Source organism: Caretta caretta, chromosome 14 (assembly GCF_965140235.1).
Source record: "Caretta caretta isolate rCarCar2 chromosome 14, rCarCar1.hap1, whole genome shotgun sequence".
NCBI lineage: Eukaryota > Metazoa > Chordata > Testudines > Cheloniidae > Caretta > Caretta caretta.
Window position 1 is genome coordinate 6,254,541 of NC_134219.1, and position 17,211 is coordinate 6,271,751.

The 17,211-nt window shown below is 39.2% G+C and overlaps 1 protein-coding gene across 3 annotated transcripts in view; it reads left to right on the forward strand.

Annotated features, from left to right (window-relative positions):
- Nucleotides 1-17,211, forward strand: part of ABCA5 (ATP binding cassette subfamily A member 5) — a 59,817-nt gene that overhangs the window by 1,294 nt on the left and 41,312 nt on the right. For all 3 annotated transcript variants that reach the window (XM_048817538.2, XM_048817540.2, XM_048817539.2), the window contains exons 3-9: nt 3,380-3,499; nt 4,987-5,191; nt 6,214-6,375; nt 7,533-7,630; nt 10,558-10,787; nt 12,637-12,778; nt 16,523-16,711. In XM_048817538.2, the coding sequence (XP_048673495.2) occupies nt 3,395-3,499; nt 4,987-5,191; nt 6,214-6,375; nt 7,533-7,630; nt 10,558-10,787; nt 12,637-12,778; nt 16,523-16,711 (1,131 nt within the window). In that variant the 5' untranslated portion in view covers nt 3,380-3,394. The remainder of the gene's footprint in view (nt 1-3,379; nt 3,500-4,986; nt 5,192-6,213; nt 6,376-7,532; nt 7,631-10,557; nt 10,788-12,636; nt 12,779-16,522; nt 16,712-17,211) is intronic.

Below are 17,211 nucleotides of genomic sequence, written 5' to 3' on the forward strand. Positions count from 1 at the left end.
TCCACAAGTTCACAGGCAAAGAAACAAAGATTGTGCCAGAGAGAGAATTTATGGTTAGAAGTCTCTAGGCCAGGAGAGCATTTGGCCAGATCAGAGAGGAATAGGAAAGTCTCAGAGCACTGAGAAAGGAAAGAGCCATTGTGTAAACCGTTCTCTTAATGCATCTTGGTGGATTATATTTTCAACTGATGTTATCCTGCAATTAAATAGTCCTTTCAAACTTGGAGATAAATATATTGTGTTCCACCAACACTGAGGTCTAGCTGGCATTCATGAGAGAGAAAGATGCAGTTCTGAGGAAGAATTTTGTTCCTTTGTAAAATTCTTAAATTGAACACTTAGCTTAAAATGTTTGAGAAGCTGGCAGACAGGATGAGGGCATTTCCCTTTTTTATGGTCTTCATGTCTGGTGCCTTCCTATAACTGAATGCCCATCAGGGACAATGAACTATTTATCTCTTCATCCCTACATATAGTGTCATCTTTCTGTGCCAGGGTTTTATTTTTCTTTTGGCGCTGGCTTGGTTGTTGCTTTTCAGCCACACTTCCAAGTGAGGTAGACTGGCACGTTACTTTCACTTTCAGCCTAAACAAACAAACAAGCTAAATTGTAAATGACTATTCTACAGTCTAGCGTTTATTTGTTTTTTCAAGAAAGTCAGTGCAGTTGAAAGGCCATTTGGTGAAGAAAAATAACCTCTCTCAGCCCCTTCATCTTCTCTTTTTAGTACCGTCCTTGTGCTGCACTGATGTAAAAGTCCGCATCCCACATGTGACAATAACTTAGGAAGTCAGTAATTTTCTGGGCACTGTTTTGACTGAAACACCCCCAAGGCCAGGTAGTCTTGCTTCAAACCACTTCCTTTATCTGTGTTTGCGGGGAAGTCTGGTATATTCTCAGCTATCTGAAATGCAGTTTTATTTTATGCACTTTTGTAGTCCTCCATGAGGACACTTTACAAGAGGTAATATTAAGAATTAATTTAATGCTTTTGAAGTTATTTTTGCCCCTTAACTATAATTGGGTAATTTGGTTAATTACCCACTGAATGCATGGAAGTATTTTTACTATAATTGGTCTTAAATGACTATCTGATTAAATAGAAACTGCCAAACATATAGGCTACATTTTTATTGACCTTAAAAGAGAGTAAAGTCTCTGATAAAAGAGGGCATGCAGATTTAGTCTCCAGGTCTACAAACCCACAAGGAGTAAGTCAGCAGAACTGCTTGGCGGCAAAAGTGTTTGCAGAATCTGATGACTTCTGTAATGTTTGAAATTCAAGAGCAGAATTTAAACAACAGTGCAGATAAATACAACTAGCAATGCATGTTGTTACAACGCTGTTTTTCATTCAGTTTAAAGTAATTGACTTGAAAATCTCTAGAGAAATTTTATCTGCATGTTTCCCCATCAGGTCTAATTATTAACATAGGTTGGCCTTTAAAGAACTTTTGCTTTGTTTTTCTGTTAACAAAGGGGAAAAAATAGTGGAGTTTAAAATATAAGGTGGATTTGTTTTTTTAAATGCGATGCAACATATTCTAAATGGAATCCATCAGGGAAATTTGCTTTTCTGTGAACCTGCAAAAATGGCCCTTTAAGGCCCCAATGCTGCAACTGAATCTGTGTGGATGGACCCTTACAGCTTCATGTTGAAGTCAATGTGGTACTGCACAAATGCAAGAGTCTGCCTAGTTGGATTTGAATTCAGCATCAGGGCTAAGCAGGGAGTAGTCTTGTTCCCCCACCCTGACCCCCATACAAACCTGATATGTGCATCTGGCTACAAAGAGTGTATGTTACTTTGTTTTTGGTGCCACAAGCTAAAATAAATCATTTCAGCTTCATTGAGCCTGTCCTCTTGGTCAGATGATTTCTGTACTTGCAAAAGCAAGCTTCCATAGTTTATCATCATAGTTTAGTGAGTAACCTTAAACTACCTGGTGTCTAAAAGGTCAGAGAAAATGGACATTGTTACATGCACTTTGAGTGTATGGCAGAAAAAAAAATTTACCAGTCATAACTATAGCGCATGGAATATAAACCTAAATAGATAATTATTTTATTTTTATTATAACTCTGTCAACATTTGTTTTCTGGCGCAGAATTTGGGCAATGTCTATAATTGTTTACAATCTTTTAGTGGCAGAGCATCCCAATGCTATGGGCTCTGTTCGTTTCAGATAAGGTACTTGCCCAATGTTGTTCCCGTTCCTTTGGAAATAGAGTGCAGAGTTTATTGGCCCTCATGGAAGTTGCACATTTTTCATCCATCTATCGTTTTGAGTTGCCTCATTCTTACGTTGTCATATCCCTCTCCCCTTTTCCTTATAGTAGAGGATAGACATATTTTTACAAGTTATTAGCTAAGAGGGTGCTAAACCATGATACATGCTTCACCCTCCTCTTAAGGTTGCGGTGTCGTCTCTTTATGCTGTCAGCCACCGTTGGCTCACGGAGAAAGGGAGTGAAGGTGGTAATGCTAATCATTTAGAGTGGCTTATGTCTTTAAAGTGGTGTGCAAACATAAACCAATTCTCATAACATCATCAGTTATGGAGGTAACTATTGTAGTTCCTGTTTTACAACTGAGGAAATAGAGACACAAAGAGGTTAAGTGAGTTGCCCAAAGCCTGACAGCAAGTCAGTGGACTAAAAATCCAAGCGTGATCTCCAATCTTGTGTGTGGTCTACTAGATCAGATACCTCTCTGGAGCTGTTTGTTTGAAGAATGTGTTCAGATCTGCTTCTCCAAAGGACAGTGCACAGCACTCTTTTATACGAGATGATACTTTCAGTAGATTGAACAACTTTTATAATTGGATGCTTTTCTCTTCTTCCTTGCCTGCTGTGATCATAGTGAAGTAGTTAACAAAGCTGCCTTTTACATTATCATTAGGTTTCAGTTACTGCACTTTTGGGGTGAAGGGGGGTAGTTGACACCACTTAGAAGTATTGTTTCAGACTGTCTGCAAACACAGGCATGCCCCTCGCTGCATCATTTTATCCTTGGGTTTGAAGGTCTTTTCCATTAGGACTAGAGGTTTATTTATTTCTTTAATATGAAAACTTACTTGCTGGAATAGGAAATTGTATTCTCAAAAAGACATATCAGAATGCCAAGCTGCCATAAGGCAACCCAATGTGACATCTGTCTTGAAATTGCAAAATGTGTCTAGGGTGTGTATCTGTGCAAATGTCTTAATTTAATGTGGGATTGGGTTTACACAATGGAAAACAGTTTATCACTGGTATAGAACAATATAACTGGCACATGGTTTCTCTTTTTTACATGAAAAAAACTTGAATAGGTACGACTAATAGTTGTCACTTCAAATGCTTTTTTTTGTTTGTTTTGGTATGTTTTTAAAACAGGTAACTCTTGGAAAAATGGCCACAGAAACTGCAGGAGAGGCAGGAGTGTGGAGACAAACCAAAGCTCTCTTATTCAAGAACTACCTTGTTAAATGCAGGACTAAGAAGAGTAGTGTGCAGGTAGGTTACGTGGCCATTTATTGGCCTCTATGTCTGTGTCTGATTATGGTTGAAAAATTAGCTGACTTAGAAACAAAACTAAGCTTTGTTAAATTGTCTCTGATTATTGAGGGAATAACTGATTAGTTTGAGCTCAGGTTTGAAATATATTGGCTCCTTCAATCATACTTGTGATCCTTTGGCAAGAAATGCTTTATAGAAATAGTCTTGCCCTGTGTCTTTGTATCTGAATGTGGTAATTTCTGTTTCTCTATTCACTTTCTAGAGAGTATAACTGACCAATTGGGGTAAAATAACATTACTTATTTTAGGGCATTATCAGCATTATTTTACATGTAGTAAAATAATGCTGATAAAGTACGAGATTAAGTTTAGAATGGCTATTATTTGTCAGGGAAAGCTTGTTACTGATAAGAGCAATTAGGTAATAGAACTGCCTTTTGGAGTTCCTTGTAAGAACCATTCAAGCAAATGTTTGCAAATAGTTTAAATGATAATTAAGAATATAATGTTGTTGCGAATAACATCATCATAATACTTCAGAGTGCTATCTCATCATTCATCCTTGAATGTCAAAGCAAGTTATAAAACATTAATGAAGCCTTATAATACCCATTTTGCTGATGGGGAAATAGCTGCAGGCAGACTAAGTGGCCCACCCAGTGTCCGGTTGCAGGAGAGTTTCAGAACTAGAAAGAGCATTCACAGCTATAACCCGCCATTCCAGCACATGAACTATATAAATACACATAACTCTGGAAGTCAGGATTGAGAGGTGCCTTTGTGTAATTTTAACACGAGCCCAAAACATCACCACCGAACAATAAATCAATAAATGCAATGATTAAAATATTGTATTGGGAGTATTTGTGATATCATTTCTAAAATTTACCTATTTTAAAATTTTGCTGAACAGCTCTATTATGTGACGTACCTGGATTTTTAGGGGGATCTACAAGGGTCAACAAGACAACATTTAACTTATTTGTTTGGCAAGACCAGGCTTGGCTTCACTTGCTTAACTGTTCCAGGGCTGGAAATATATACGAGTTCTTTTTCATTTTCAGATCATGCAAATGTTAAGTTTATACCAAAAGCCAAATCATGTTCTAGATAAGAAACTAGACATCAAAACATCTGAAGCCAAATTCTGCCGTCCGCTTCATCCATGGAACTTCGCCAAGTTCAATGTAACTGAGCACAGAGATTGCTCTTTGGTTTATAACCTCTTAGGAGTTGGAATGGTGCACTTGCATCCTAAAATGGCTTCCCAAGTTATCACTGCAGGTTAGCAAAATCCCATGGCTATGTCACAGCAACAGCCAGCATTAAAATGATTATTTATGTAGTGCGATAAATGTGCAGGAAGCTTTACAATCAAATAATTTGAGAAGGACACAGTCACTTCTTGAAGCGTTTATAAGTTGAGTAAACTTCAGGAGAGATTTTTATTGTCGTCTTGTTTTTTGTTGTTGTTTTTTCAACAGGAAATCCTTTTTCCACTATTTTTTTTATTTTGGCTTATATTAATGAGCATGATGCATCCAAATCGGAAGTTTGGCGAGGTGCCCAATACTGAACTTGGTACTTTAGATCGCTCCATGCTCTTGGACTTCATTCTTGGATACACACCAGTGACAAATATGACAAGAAAAATCATGCAGAAAGTGTCTTTTGAATATTTTGCAGATGGTATTGTATTTATTTTATTCTTCCACATCTCATGTTCTTTTTTGTGTTTAGATGGAAAATATTATATTATTGCTTTGAATGGCTGATCAGACTTGTCCTCTTCAGGTAGATTAGACAGTATTTCTCCCCTCTACTGCTGAGATCTTGAAGGGGCTGTGATGTCATCATTGTCTGCTTCAGCTGATGAGCATTGTGTGATGCCAGTCATGTGCTCAGTCTTGCAGCCCTTCCTCACAGTAGGACCCTTTCCTCACACCAGTGGTCCCACTGAAGTCCAGGATGACTCATCTGAGTGAGGGGTTTCAGGATTGGGCTTAGTATCCTCAAACTCAAAAGGTTCTATCTCACGCTAACAGATACACTAAGAGCTGTTGTATGGTAAATTAAGGAAGACATCAGTTTATTTTAACTAGGGCTTTCAGGTTTAGATCCTGTGAGTAGCACCATGTCAATATCTGGTTTTGAAACTGATGAACAAAACACAGTTAAGTTGTGCCTCTTCTACAGAGCTGACACAGCTGTGCAGCTGACCCTGATTCTACCCCCAAAACCTCATATGAACTTGTAGCTTAGATGGTGCCTCTGGTATGAACTGATGTGACTGCCAAGAGGAAAAGAATCGCAGGTACCACAACCTGAAACTTTCATTTCCGTGGTTTCCTGATCTGCTGGTTTCAAGTTCTTTCTGATGAATTTCACATTTGGGAGTGATGCGTGGCTTCTTATCCCAACAATAAATGTTTTGAGTCCCTGCAAAATTTCACTTTTCATTTTTAACATGTATTTTCCTTTAAAAACGCATACAAAACTCGTCAAGTGCTGAGACTTAAATCCATGCTCCATTGAAGTGAATGGGAAATAGTCTCATAAATTTTAATGGGACCAAAATTTGGCCCTAAATACTGAAAACAAGTAGCCCTATTTAGAAATGACACAATCTTTGCTTAAAATACATAGTCCACTTTTGATTGTTCTTCTCAAACAAGCATTCTGATATAATTCTATTTTTTAATATTTTGCAGGTGTAATTACAGAAGAATTTTTCAGTGAAAAAGAATTGCAAGAGGCTAGTACTGTTAACCCCTCAAACTTTGTTGGTGTAGTTTTCAAAGATTCTGTGTCCTACCAGCTTAGATTCTTTCCTGGTGCTGTCACAGTGTCGTCTATCAATGTAGAATCAAGAGGTAAATATACATGCTACTTTTAAGGCATTTAACTTGAAAATTTGACCTACTTTTGTTATGACATCACATGTGATGCTAAGTGCAGACTTTGCTACCTCACGTGTTATCACGAGAAAGCCAAAGAGCATTAACAGTGGTGGCTTTAGCATCAATACAATATGAAAGGGGGGGGGAAAGCTGGTTTTTCACTCTTTGGGGTATTTTGATGCACAGGAGATGTGCTGGACTGCGTTATTGATAGGGAAACTCCCACAAAAAGCTAGGAGTCATTTTCCTGTACTGGGAATTGGTTGCAGGGATAGTTAAGACACAAATGAAATCTGCATTAGGTGATCATCTTTCTGTATCAGTAATAATTTGGTTGTATTTATAGAGTGACAATGTTACATGTAAAAAACAAGTGGTGAAAACGTAGGGCAGTGGGAGTTTTTTAGCACCAGGATTTCAGCCTAGGTCCTTGCTTTGAGAAGCTCTGAAAAGTACAAAACAGCTCAAAACATGAGACACTCTAGTGATAGCCCCAGCATCTTCAGCAACTCCTCCACCACAAGAGTGTGTGTTCTTGCAGATAACCTTGTTTTCCTCTTACCTTTGTTTAAAAACACTGGAAAAATGTTCTTCAAAGGGTAAAGTGTGGACAGTCCAAATCTTAAAAAAAAAAAAAAATAGTGTGTATTTCATACACAGCTTTTCACCATTAGAAGATTGTCTTAAAGTTGTATTTTAATTCTAGGAATGATTACCTGTGAAGTTAGTAATTTCCCATGAAAATGTTATGATAGAATTCACAGTTCGGTCTCGTTCTCGCCATTTCATTTCCTTGGCTCTTTCAGTCCATGTGTGAATCTTTTTTGGAATCCTTTTTGTACTTTCATAACTGCAAAACAGTTTGGTTTTCATTAAAGTAACTTTGCAGGTTTCTGTCCATAGTAAAGAGGAGTGGTTCTCAATCTTCACCCGACAAAGTGGCTGAAAAATTATCCTGTGATTGGTTGTATCCTATTATTCTTGTAATAGTAGCCATCGGTTTGTGATGTTGTCGTTGGCTTTATGGTATATCTATCAAGTTTTATGTCTGCTTTAGAGAAAAATGTCTTTTTATTATAGTGCTTTAAATGAGATTTTGTTGGCTTTAAAATGTCTTTATTTTTCCATAGCCAGTTGTTCCAGTTTATCAAAGGGATGTGAATCTGTTACATACTGGTACTCGGGATTTGCAGCTCTACAGGCTTGTATCGATGCAGCAATAATACAGGTAAATCTAGAGAAGTAAAGTGAAAAGGCAAAATTGCTTAAATAGCTTTTGATTCGGTATTCTTGTAATGAGATTTTTTTTTTGTCTTGTTAGGCTGTATCTACTCTACAGCCTATGTCGGCAACACTTCTGTCGCTCAGTGGTGTGAATATCCCTCTCCCCCCGAGCAATGTAAATTAAACCAGCATAAGCGCTTGTGTGCACAGCACTATGTCAGCAGGACACAGCTTCTGCCCCTTGCAGAGATGGGTTTTTTTATGCCGAGCTCTCTCCCGTCAGCACAGAGTATCTTCACCAGACACACTGCAGAGGCACAGTGCATCAGTACCGCTGTGCTGCGGCGGCATTGTATGTAGAGACATGGCGTTAGTTTCTTGATATGAAATAGGGTTCTAAAATTGGTCTACAACTGATTAACAAAATGTTTCCTGAGAGGTGGGGGTGGGGTAATATCTTTTATTGGACCAACTTCTGGAGGTGAAGGAACTTTCAATCTCTTCTTCAGGTCTGAGAAGGTAATTAGAGTGTTACAGCTAAATAAAAGGTTGACCTTACTTGTTACGTATACTTATAGTATACGTATACTTGTTACTATACTTGTTACGTGTAAGGAGTAGCGCATGTTGTAAGAAACCATTCAAAATGAAGTGAGCAATTAACACCTCTGCAGTCATCGGACAGTGTAGAATTAGTGGGCTACAGATTGTTATATTGAGAGATAAAATCAGTGCCTATTGAATCCGTGTCTTTTGGTGTCTGGCAGAGTTATGCATTTAAGCTCCGTGGCTCATCTTTTGAAGGTGTTGCTCAGGTTTCCTTTGAGGACAAGGACTGAGAGGGCAGGTATGGTGTAATTGTTTTGTGAGAAGCGTTTGCACACAGGTGATGGGTCTTTTATTATTTTTCTGCAAGAGTTCATTCATGAGTGTAGTGATTGCGTGGTTTAACCTGCATGGTTGTTGTTGGGGCATTTGATGAACTGCATCACATATGATAGGCATGTGTAGGACCTATGGATCTTGAAAGGTGTATTGTGGGGGGTATTGATCATTGTGGCAGTGGAAATATGGCTGCAGGTTTTGCATCTATTGCTAAGGTAGGGTCTGGTGCTGCTTCAAGTTAGTGTTTCCTGGTCTGTGAGGAACTTGCTTCTGATGATGAGATTGGCAAGGGTTGGGGTGATGTTTGAAGGCTAGAAGAGGGGTTCAGGAAAGATTTCTTTCAAGATATGTTCCCCTTCGACTTTCTTGCGTTTTTGTAATATTTTTGCACCAACGAGTGTTCACATCTAAATGAACGGCACTACTGATTGTACATTGTTATGCATCTAAATATGTGAGTGTGATGTGTATGCAGTGGCAGTCATTAAATGTTAGCACTTGCCAACAGTTATCACAGAATGGTATTTGGGCTAAGGTAGCAAGGTAAGCAAGGGTTTTTCTTGCTCTGGTGGCTCAATCTTCTGTATCTATTTTATATGGTCTGTCATTAAATGTGAGCCTTTTAAATTTTTGATTGACTTAATGCTGCAACTTATTTCTGTTTAAAAATAAATGGTTTGCCAGCACTGGTTTGTAACGAGGGATTGTTTTAATGGATGCACACTTAATACCAGTTTGAGTGGCGATTGGTAGGAAGCCATGTGTCCCCCTACTGATGGATTTCTAAAAGGTTTGGGACAGAAGGCGTAAACTAAACAGATTTTTGGTAGCCAAGAAATTGGGGATAATTCTCATTCCACAAAACACATTTTTAATCCAATCATATTGTAACTGTATGAACTGTATTCAGTGTCGGAATTAAGACCTAGCTGTTAGTGGGGGTTGTAGTTATGTTATTTTGAATGGAACTTCTCTGAGAGCTGTGTGTTGGTGATACAGCAAGCTTACACCTCGTATAGCTAAAAAGATGCCTAGAAAAATCTTAAGTTAGAGAGTAGCTCCCATGGCAGACCCTAAGGACGTGAAAACTTTGGACTGTGTATCTAAGATACATAAAGCTTTTGCAGAAGAAAAGTGACAGATATGGAAATTTTGAAAGGCAGCGTTACTTACCCCCATTGCTTTACTTTTGGATTCTTTACAATATGTACCGTAAATAATCACATTGCATTGGTAATATCAGTGGGGAAATGTCAATTAGCATTGAATGCAGTTAGTGCTTTGCCACAGCCCTGTTCACTTTTGATGACTGCAGTAGTTAAGATCTTGAACATAACACCATTTTCTAAAAGTTCCTAGTGGGGAGCGTGTAATAGTTCTCACAAGTTGAGGTTTTGAGCTTTTCTGTAATAATCAGACATGCCAGTCTGGACAGTGGGTACCCTGGTGTCCTACTAGCAAATGTCAGCTTTCTCTAAAGGGGGTTAATCCAATTGAGTATGCCAGTCTTGCAGTGGGATGAAGCTTCTACCTTGCTGAACTAAAGTTCTTAATTGTTTTACTACCTAACATCCGTTTAAGTGATATAGGGTGGCATGGATTGGTTTGATTTGTTCCTGGTCAGTGTTTGTTTTGAATTCTATTCCACTACTTCTTTCTAGTTCTAGTTGCTATTTGACAAATTCTTGCACAGGTCAGTCCCCTTATTAGGAGATGGACATCCTAAAGTTTTTTGTTCACTCGCTTTCTCCATCGTCCCATAGAAGGTCATGTTTCCCTCCTTTTTGAACTATGATATTCTGGGACTTCGTGCGATTTAGGCCCCAGACCTACGCACACACAAGCACGTATTTAAAGTCTCAGGGAAGTCTGTGAGCCTACTTATGTCAGTAAAGTTTGGTATGTGTGTAAATGCCTCCAGGATTGGATCTTACATTAACAGGTGAATGCTTTTTGGGGGTATTTGGGGGTTGGTTTGTTTTTTTTTTCGGTTGGTGGAGCTGTAAAATCAAAACTGATTAAAATATTCTTTCACTTTGTTCTTAGCTGAAGACTAATCATTCAGTTTGGGAAGAACTGGAATCAACTAAAGCTATTATTATGGGAGAGGCTGCTGATATGAAAATTGATTATTTTCCTCGAGCAATTATTTTAATTTACCTAGTAATAGCTTTCTCACCCTTTGGGTACTATTTGGCAATTCATATTGTGGCAGAAAAGGAGAAGAAGTTGAAGGAATTTTTAAAGATAATGGGCCTTCATGACACTGCCTTTTGGTATGTGAGTATACAACAAAACTCTTATTCTAAATAAATAGGGTAAATGTTATTTTATAATAAATCTTTAAAATTCACCAGTTGGTTACTGTTAATCTTCTTTTTAGGCTATTGTAGTATTGATGAGAATGTTGGGCAAGCCTTGCTTAAACACATTTATAATAGCATAAAGTTTGTTCCTGTTTGAAAAGCAAATGTCATAATGATGATGCTTCATCTAAAACCTCATATAGATTTCCATTATTCTTCTGCTTTATATTACAGAAATGTAGGACTGGAAGGGACCTCGACAGGTCAGCTAGTCCAGTCCCCCGCACTGAGGCAGGACTAAGTATTATCTAGACCATCCTTGAGAGGTGTTTGTCTAACCTGTTCTTAAAAACCTCCAATGCTGGAGATTCCACATATTTCCTGAAAGGTGGTGCTCAGGACAGGACACAATACTCCAGTTGAGGCCTTACCAGTGCTGAACAGAGTGGAAGAATTTCTTCTCATGTCTTGCTTATAACATTCCTGCTAATAGATCGCAGAATGATATTTGCTTTTTTTGCAGCAGTATTACATTGTTGACTCATATTTAGTTTATGATCCACTATAACCCCAGATCCTTTTCCGCAGCACTCCTTCCTCAGCAGTCATTTCGCATTTTGTGTTTGTGCAGTTGAACATTCCTTCCTAATTGGCCATATAGAAATCCCTCAAAAATACACTAGATGCCTGATGTGAATAAATAAGATGCTACATGCATGAGCTATATTTTTTCCTCCTTTTAACTCAGTAACTCCTTTTTCCTGATGTTGATGTTGGACAAGTGACAGTCTCCTTTCCACTCACATTAGTTCCAGTATGTGGACTAGATGAATACTGCTGTAGTATTGTGACCTATGTGAGAGAGAAATCTGTGCAGAAGACATTCAGATTTTAAAGTGCATCCTCTTTAATGATTGGTATTCTACCATGTAATGCCTATTCTTCCATGTCACGGGTGTGCTCATTTTAATACAGTATGGTTATAGGGGAACAAATGAGCTTAGCTTAGTTTTGCATGCCCAGTAATGGTGGCCACTGGTGTACTAGAGCTGTATCCTGCAAAAAGCTACCACCAAATATAATCCTTTTTTACTATGAATAGTTCAGTTGGATTGTTCTCAATAATAAATGCTGTTTGCATGATCAAGCCCTTAATTGAGAATATTAGCAGACTACTTTCTCCCCACCCCCCCAGTCACTATTTCTTGATACATGTGGCCAAGTCACTTCCCTTCGCTGCTTTAGGGAACCTCTCTGTCAAATGCATCCCTGCAGACATGTTACTTAAGTGGTGTTTGTGCAGCATTTTGAAAATTGGAAGCACTATAAAAGGGCTAAACGAGTGAGTTGTTAGCTAAGTAAATATGTCACACTTCTTATCCTTTTACAGGCTGCATCTGTTCCCTAAGAAGGAAATTGTTCTCTGACTTTTCAACAAAGTTTATTTTATATAGAGGAATATTGTATTACTGGACTGACTAGGGCATTAAAATTTAAGTAGCATTTTCTTTAATTATTAAAAGCTGCTCCTCACTGACTCTCTTTCAATTAAATGAGGGAATTAATTATGGAAATTACAAAATTGTAGATTGAGAACAATGTTTTGCTTTATTTTGATGCAATTAGTATGAAAGTACATGCAATGATGCTTAGAATAATATTTGCACTTAGAGACCTCCTTTCCTCTGAGACTCTGGCACATTGTTTTGCTTCCCTTTTGTGCAGCATTCTGGAATATTAAAGAATTGTAACTTTGAATTATTCCAGTACAATAATTTAGTTAATGTAGGAATTTTCCCTTTTTTTCCTTTTCTTCCAGGCTGTCTTGGGTTCTGCTGTACACAACTCTGATTTTTGTCATGTCCATTCTCATGGCAGTCATTGCAACAGCCTCCTCACTATTTCCCCAAAGTAGCTCCTTCGTGATATTTCTTCTTTTTTTCCTATATGGAATATCCTCAGTAAGTGTTTCGTGAATTCAGTTTGTCTGTGGTTCATTGAGGTCACTCTCCCCAGTGTGCTTCTTCCCATCCGCTGTTTTCCCCCATTCTAGACATGTTTCCAATGCACTTTTCCCTACCCCAAATGGTAAACAAGTGCCTTTATCACACCATTCTCTTTATTCTCACAATTGTTTTGGGAGTTTTTATGTAGCTTCTCATGTCACGTACTCAGGTGGCCACTTGAACCTCACAGTATTTGAATTTACACACGTATTTACTAAATCTCTTATGATTTGAATAGGAGATACCACAGATGCAGAAATGTACTAAAATCAAATATCATGGGATTTTTTAAAAGGTTTCAGAGTAACAGCCGTGTTAGTCTGTATTCGCAAAAAGAAAAGGAGTACTTGTGGCACCTTAGAGACTAACCAATTTATTTGAGCATAAGCTTTCGTGAGCTACAGCTCACTTCATCGGATGCATACTGTGGAAAGTGTAGAAGATCTTTTTATATACACACATACTCATGCTTTGTGTGTATATAAAAAGATCTTCTACACTTTCCACAGTATGCATCCGATGAAGTGAGCTGTAGCTCACGAAAGCTTATGCTCAGATAAATTGGTTAGTCTCTAAGGTGCCACAAGTACTCCTTTTCTTTTTTTAAAAGGTTTATTATTCCTGCTTATTTTACCCCACTACTTCATGTATGGCTCAGTCTCCCAAAATGCCAACTACTCTGGTTTGTGGTGGTGGTATAGCCGTGTTGGTCCCAGCATATGAGAGACACAAGATAGGTGTGGTAAAAATCTTTATTAGACCTACTTCTGTTGGTGGAAGGGAGAAACTTTTAAACTTCGCAGAGCTCTCCTTCACCCAAGAATTGAAGGATATCATCAAACCCTTCTCCAAACAACTTCAAGAGAAACTTTACAACTTCATACCCCACAAACCCACCCCAGGGACCATCTGCATGTTCTGCAAGATACAATGGGTCTGCTTGGATTTCCTTGTTTGTGTATCTGGCCACAATCCTGTTACTGAGCAAATATCAGGACTTATAGAAACCATCCTCAAACCACTCACCATTAAAAGGGCCAGCTTCCTCCAGAAACTATGCCACATTAACAGCCTCCTTCAGAACACTGTCCTTGCCACCATGGATGTCCTCTCCCTGTACACCAACATCCCTCACTATTACGCCACCGCTGTCTGCTTCAAATATCTACAAGACAATGGACAATGCTCAGCAATCCACCTCAAACACATTTTCAATCTCATCCATTTCATCCTTACCCATAAGAAGTTTACATTTAACAACAAACACTTTGTTTATACCATGAGTACAGCCATGGATACTAGGACAGCTCCACAATATGCCAACCTCTTTGTGGGCCACCTTGAAGAAGAATCTCTGGGAAAATGCACCACAAAAACATGTACCTGAAATACATTAATGATATTTTCATCCTCTGGACAAATGACCCAAACTCCCTCGGATTTCCACACCTACCACCTGTCTATCAAACTCTCTGTAGAACACTCCCATATCAGCATCAATTTCTGGGATACACCAAGAAATCTGTTATCTACAGCCAGGCACTCAGATTCCAGATAACATGCTCCAAAAGAGAGAGCCCAGGATACACACCTCCACACATTTAAACTTCCTTTACTAACCAAGGACACTCCGCCAGAGAAGTAGGTGACATCATAGAATGGGCCACCCAGGTACCCTGGGAGAACATGTTACAGTACAGCAGAAAAAAACAAACACCAACTGCACAGCCCTGCTTGTCACCTGCCACTCTACATCAGAACCTGTACAGGTATCATCAAACACGTAGAACCCATGCTCAATTGGAACCCCATCCTGAAAGAATGGCATGACACACCAACTCAAAGTGGCACCAAACCCTGCCAGAACAACAAATGCAAAATGTGCAGCCACATCTCCACTGCTACAATGATCAATATCCCCACAACTAACCTTTTCGAGATCCATGGGTCCTACACATGCCTATCGCAGCATGTGGTGTACCTCATCCAGTGTATCAAATGCCCCAATAACTACTATGTGGGTGAAATGAGACAATCACTATGCTCTCTAATGAACTCACACAGGATGTTTTTGTCTTTTATCATTTTTCTATCACCTATGGGCAAAATAGGTGGGCCTTTCACAAAATGATCACTCTATCTGACCTCTCAGACCTTGTTCTCAACGGAAACCTTCACAATACCTTCAAAAGACAAGCCTGGGAACTTAAATTCATTACTCTGCAGCACACTAAAAATCATGGACTTAATAGAGGCACTGGTTTTATGGCTCATTACATCAATTTGTCACACTCCCTGCTTCCTACTAACCCTCCAGGGTCCTCCTATTGCAGAGTTGCTAATTGTCCACTTCATTTTAAGTGATCTCCTACAACATGCATGAACCCCTATGCTTAACAGTCTGTCCCACCTTGTATTTAGCTGGGTTACCTTCTCCACACCTGAAGAAGAGCTATGTAAAATCCCAAAGCTTGTCAGTTCAACCAACAGAAGTTGATCCAATAAAAGATATTCCCTCCACCTGCCTTGTCTCTCCCTAGTACTCAGGTCTCAATCCAGCGAACCACTTAAGCACATTCTTAACTTCAAGTACCTGAGCAGTTATATGGACGTTAGTGGGACTAGTAATGTGCTTAAAGTTAAGCGCAGGATCGAGTGCTTTGCTAGAATCGGGGCCAGAGTATTCAGCATCTTGCGGGACTGAGCCTCTAATGAAGGAAGAGTTCCAGTTGGCAGCATCCCAACACAGGCAGTCAGGACCAAGGGTCAGAGCAGGGGCAGACCTGAGGCAGGGAATAGCGAAGGAGCGCATAGTCAGGGTTGATACCATGAGTCAGAATCCGAGTCAGGTTTCAGAGTCTGAGTCAGAAGCTGAAGTCCAAAGGAAGCCGAGGTAGAAGCCACAAGTTCAGGAGCAAGGAATGGTTGGGGCAGCTACAGGGAATCTGCGTTGTTGCCTGGACACTTCCTGGCATGCCCCTTAGATTTGTATAGGGCTGGGATCCAATCAGGAGTCGTGGGGCTGCTCTCTGTCACATCTGTTGAGGCGGGGTTTCCCACGATCTGTGTCCACAGTGGATCCTGGGCTGTGGAGTGCAAGCTGGTCACAGCTGCCGCTAATTGGCAGCATGGAGATGTCAGCAGCAGCACTGCAGGCCTGAGTTCTAGACCCCTGGGGCCTTATGTTTGTTTTGTGCTGACTCTCAACTTCCCATATTTTGTCTTCTCCAAACTTTGCAAAATATTGTACTATGTTCCTTGTACTCTGCAATTGTAGATCACTTGAATAACATTGTGACCCTGACTGAAGCTTGGCGATTCCACTTTGTTACGGTCTGAATCTGTACAAGTCACTTAGAGTATTTTAAACAGTTGCAATATTATTTATTATAATTTCTTAATTTATGATTGGAAAAGTTTAATAATGTGAAGAACTTTGAAGTATGTCTCCCTTAATTTATTGTTTAATACTTCAGTTCTTCATTCTGTGACACGGACAATATTAGGAAATCAGTTGTATTGCTGAAGGCCTATTGTTACCAAATGAGGTATTGATATTAACAGGGATAAAGTCTTGGCAAAGCATTGCAATTATTGTAAACGGAAAGTAACTTGTTCATTGAAGATAAAAATGTTAATTGCAGCATTTCTATGCCAGATCTCTTGTGCTCTGCAGTGATGTTCTGATTTGTATTCTAGGTTTTCTTTGCTTTCATGCTGACGACTCTATTTAAAAAATCAAAGCATGTGGGTGTAGTTGAATTTTTGGCAACCCTGGCTTTTGGTTTTGTGGGTCTCACTATTGTCCTGCTGGATGATTTTCCGAAGTCTTTTGTATGGACCCTAAGCCCCTTGTGTCAGTGTACGTTCTTGATTGGGATTGCACAGGTAAGTAAACTGGGTGTTATTCTTTACTACCTTTGCATGCACAAACAAATGAAGAGTAACTTGATATGATATAAGATCTAGCTAAGATAATTAGGAGGCTCCCATCACCATCACCATAGCCTTAATGTATTTGTTTTCACAATACCCCTGTGAGATAGGGAAGCGCGGCTATCCCCATTTTACAGAGGAGGAGCTGAGACAGAGAAGGTAAGTGACTTGCGAAGGTCATACAAGAAGTCTGTTGCAGAGTAAGGAATTGAGCCTGGGACTTTCAGGTGCCTGTCTAGCACCCTAATTACTTCCTCTTTAGGATGTAACTTTTCTTTCCTATTTAAGAATGTCTAACTGTGGTCTGTAATGTATGTAATGTTTCACTTAAATCAGCCTCTGTACCAGATGACTGGAAGGGAGCTAAGGTAACACCTATTATTAATAAGGGTCCAGAGGCGACCCTGGCAATTACAGGCCGGTAAACCTAACTTCAATACCAGACAAATTGG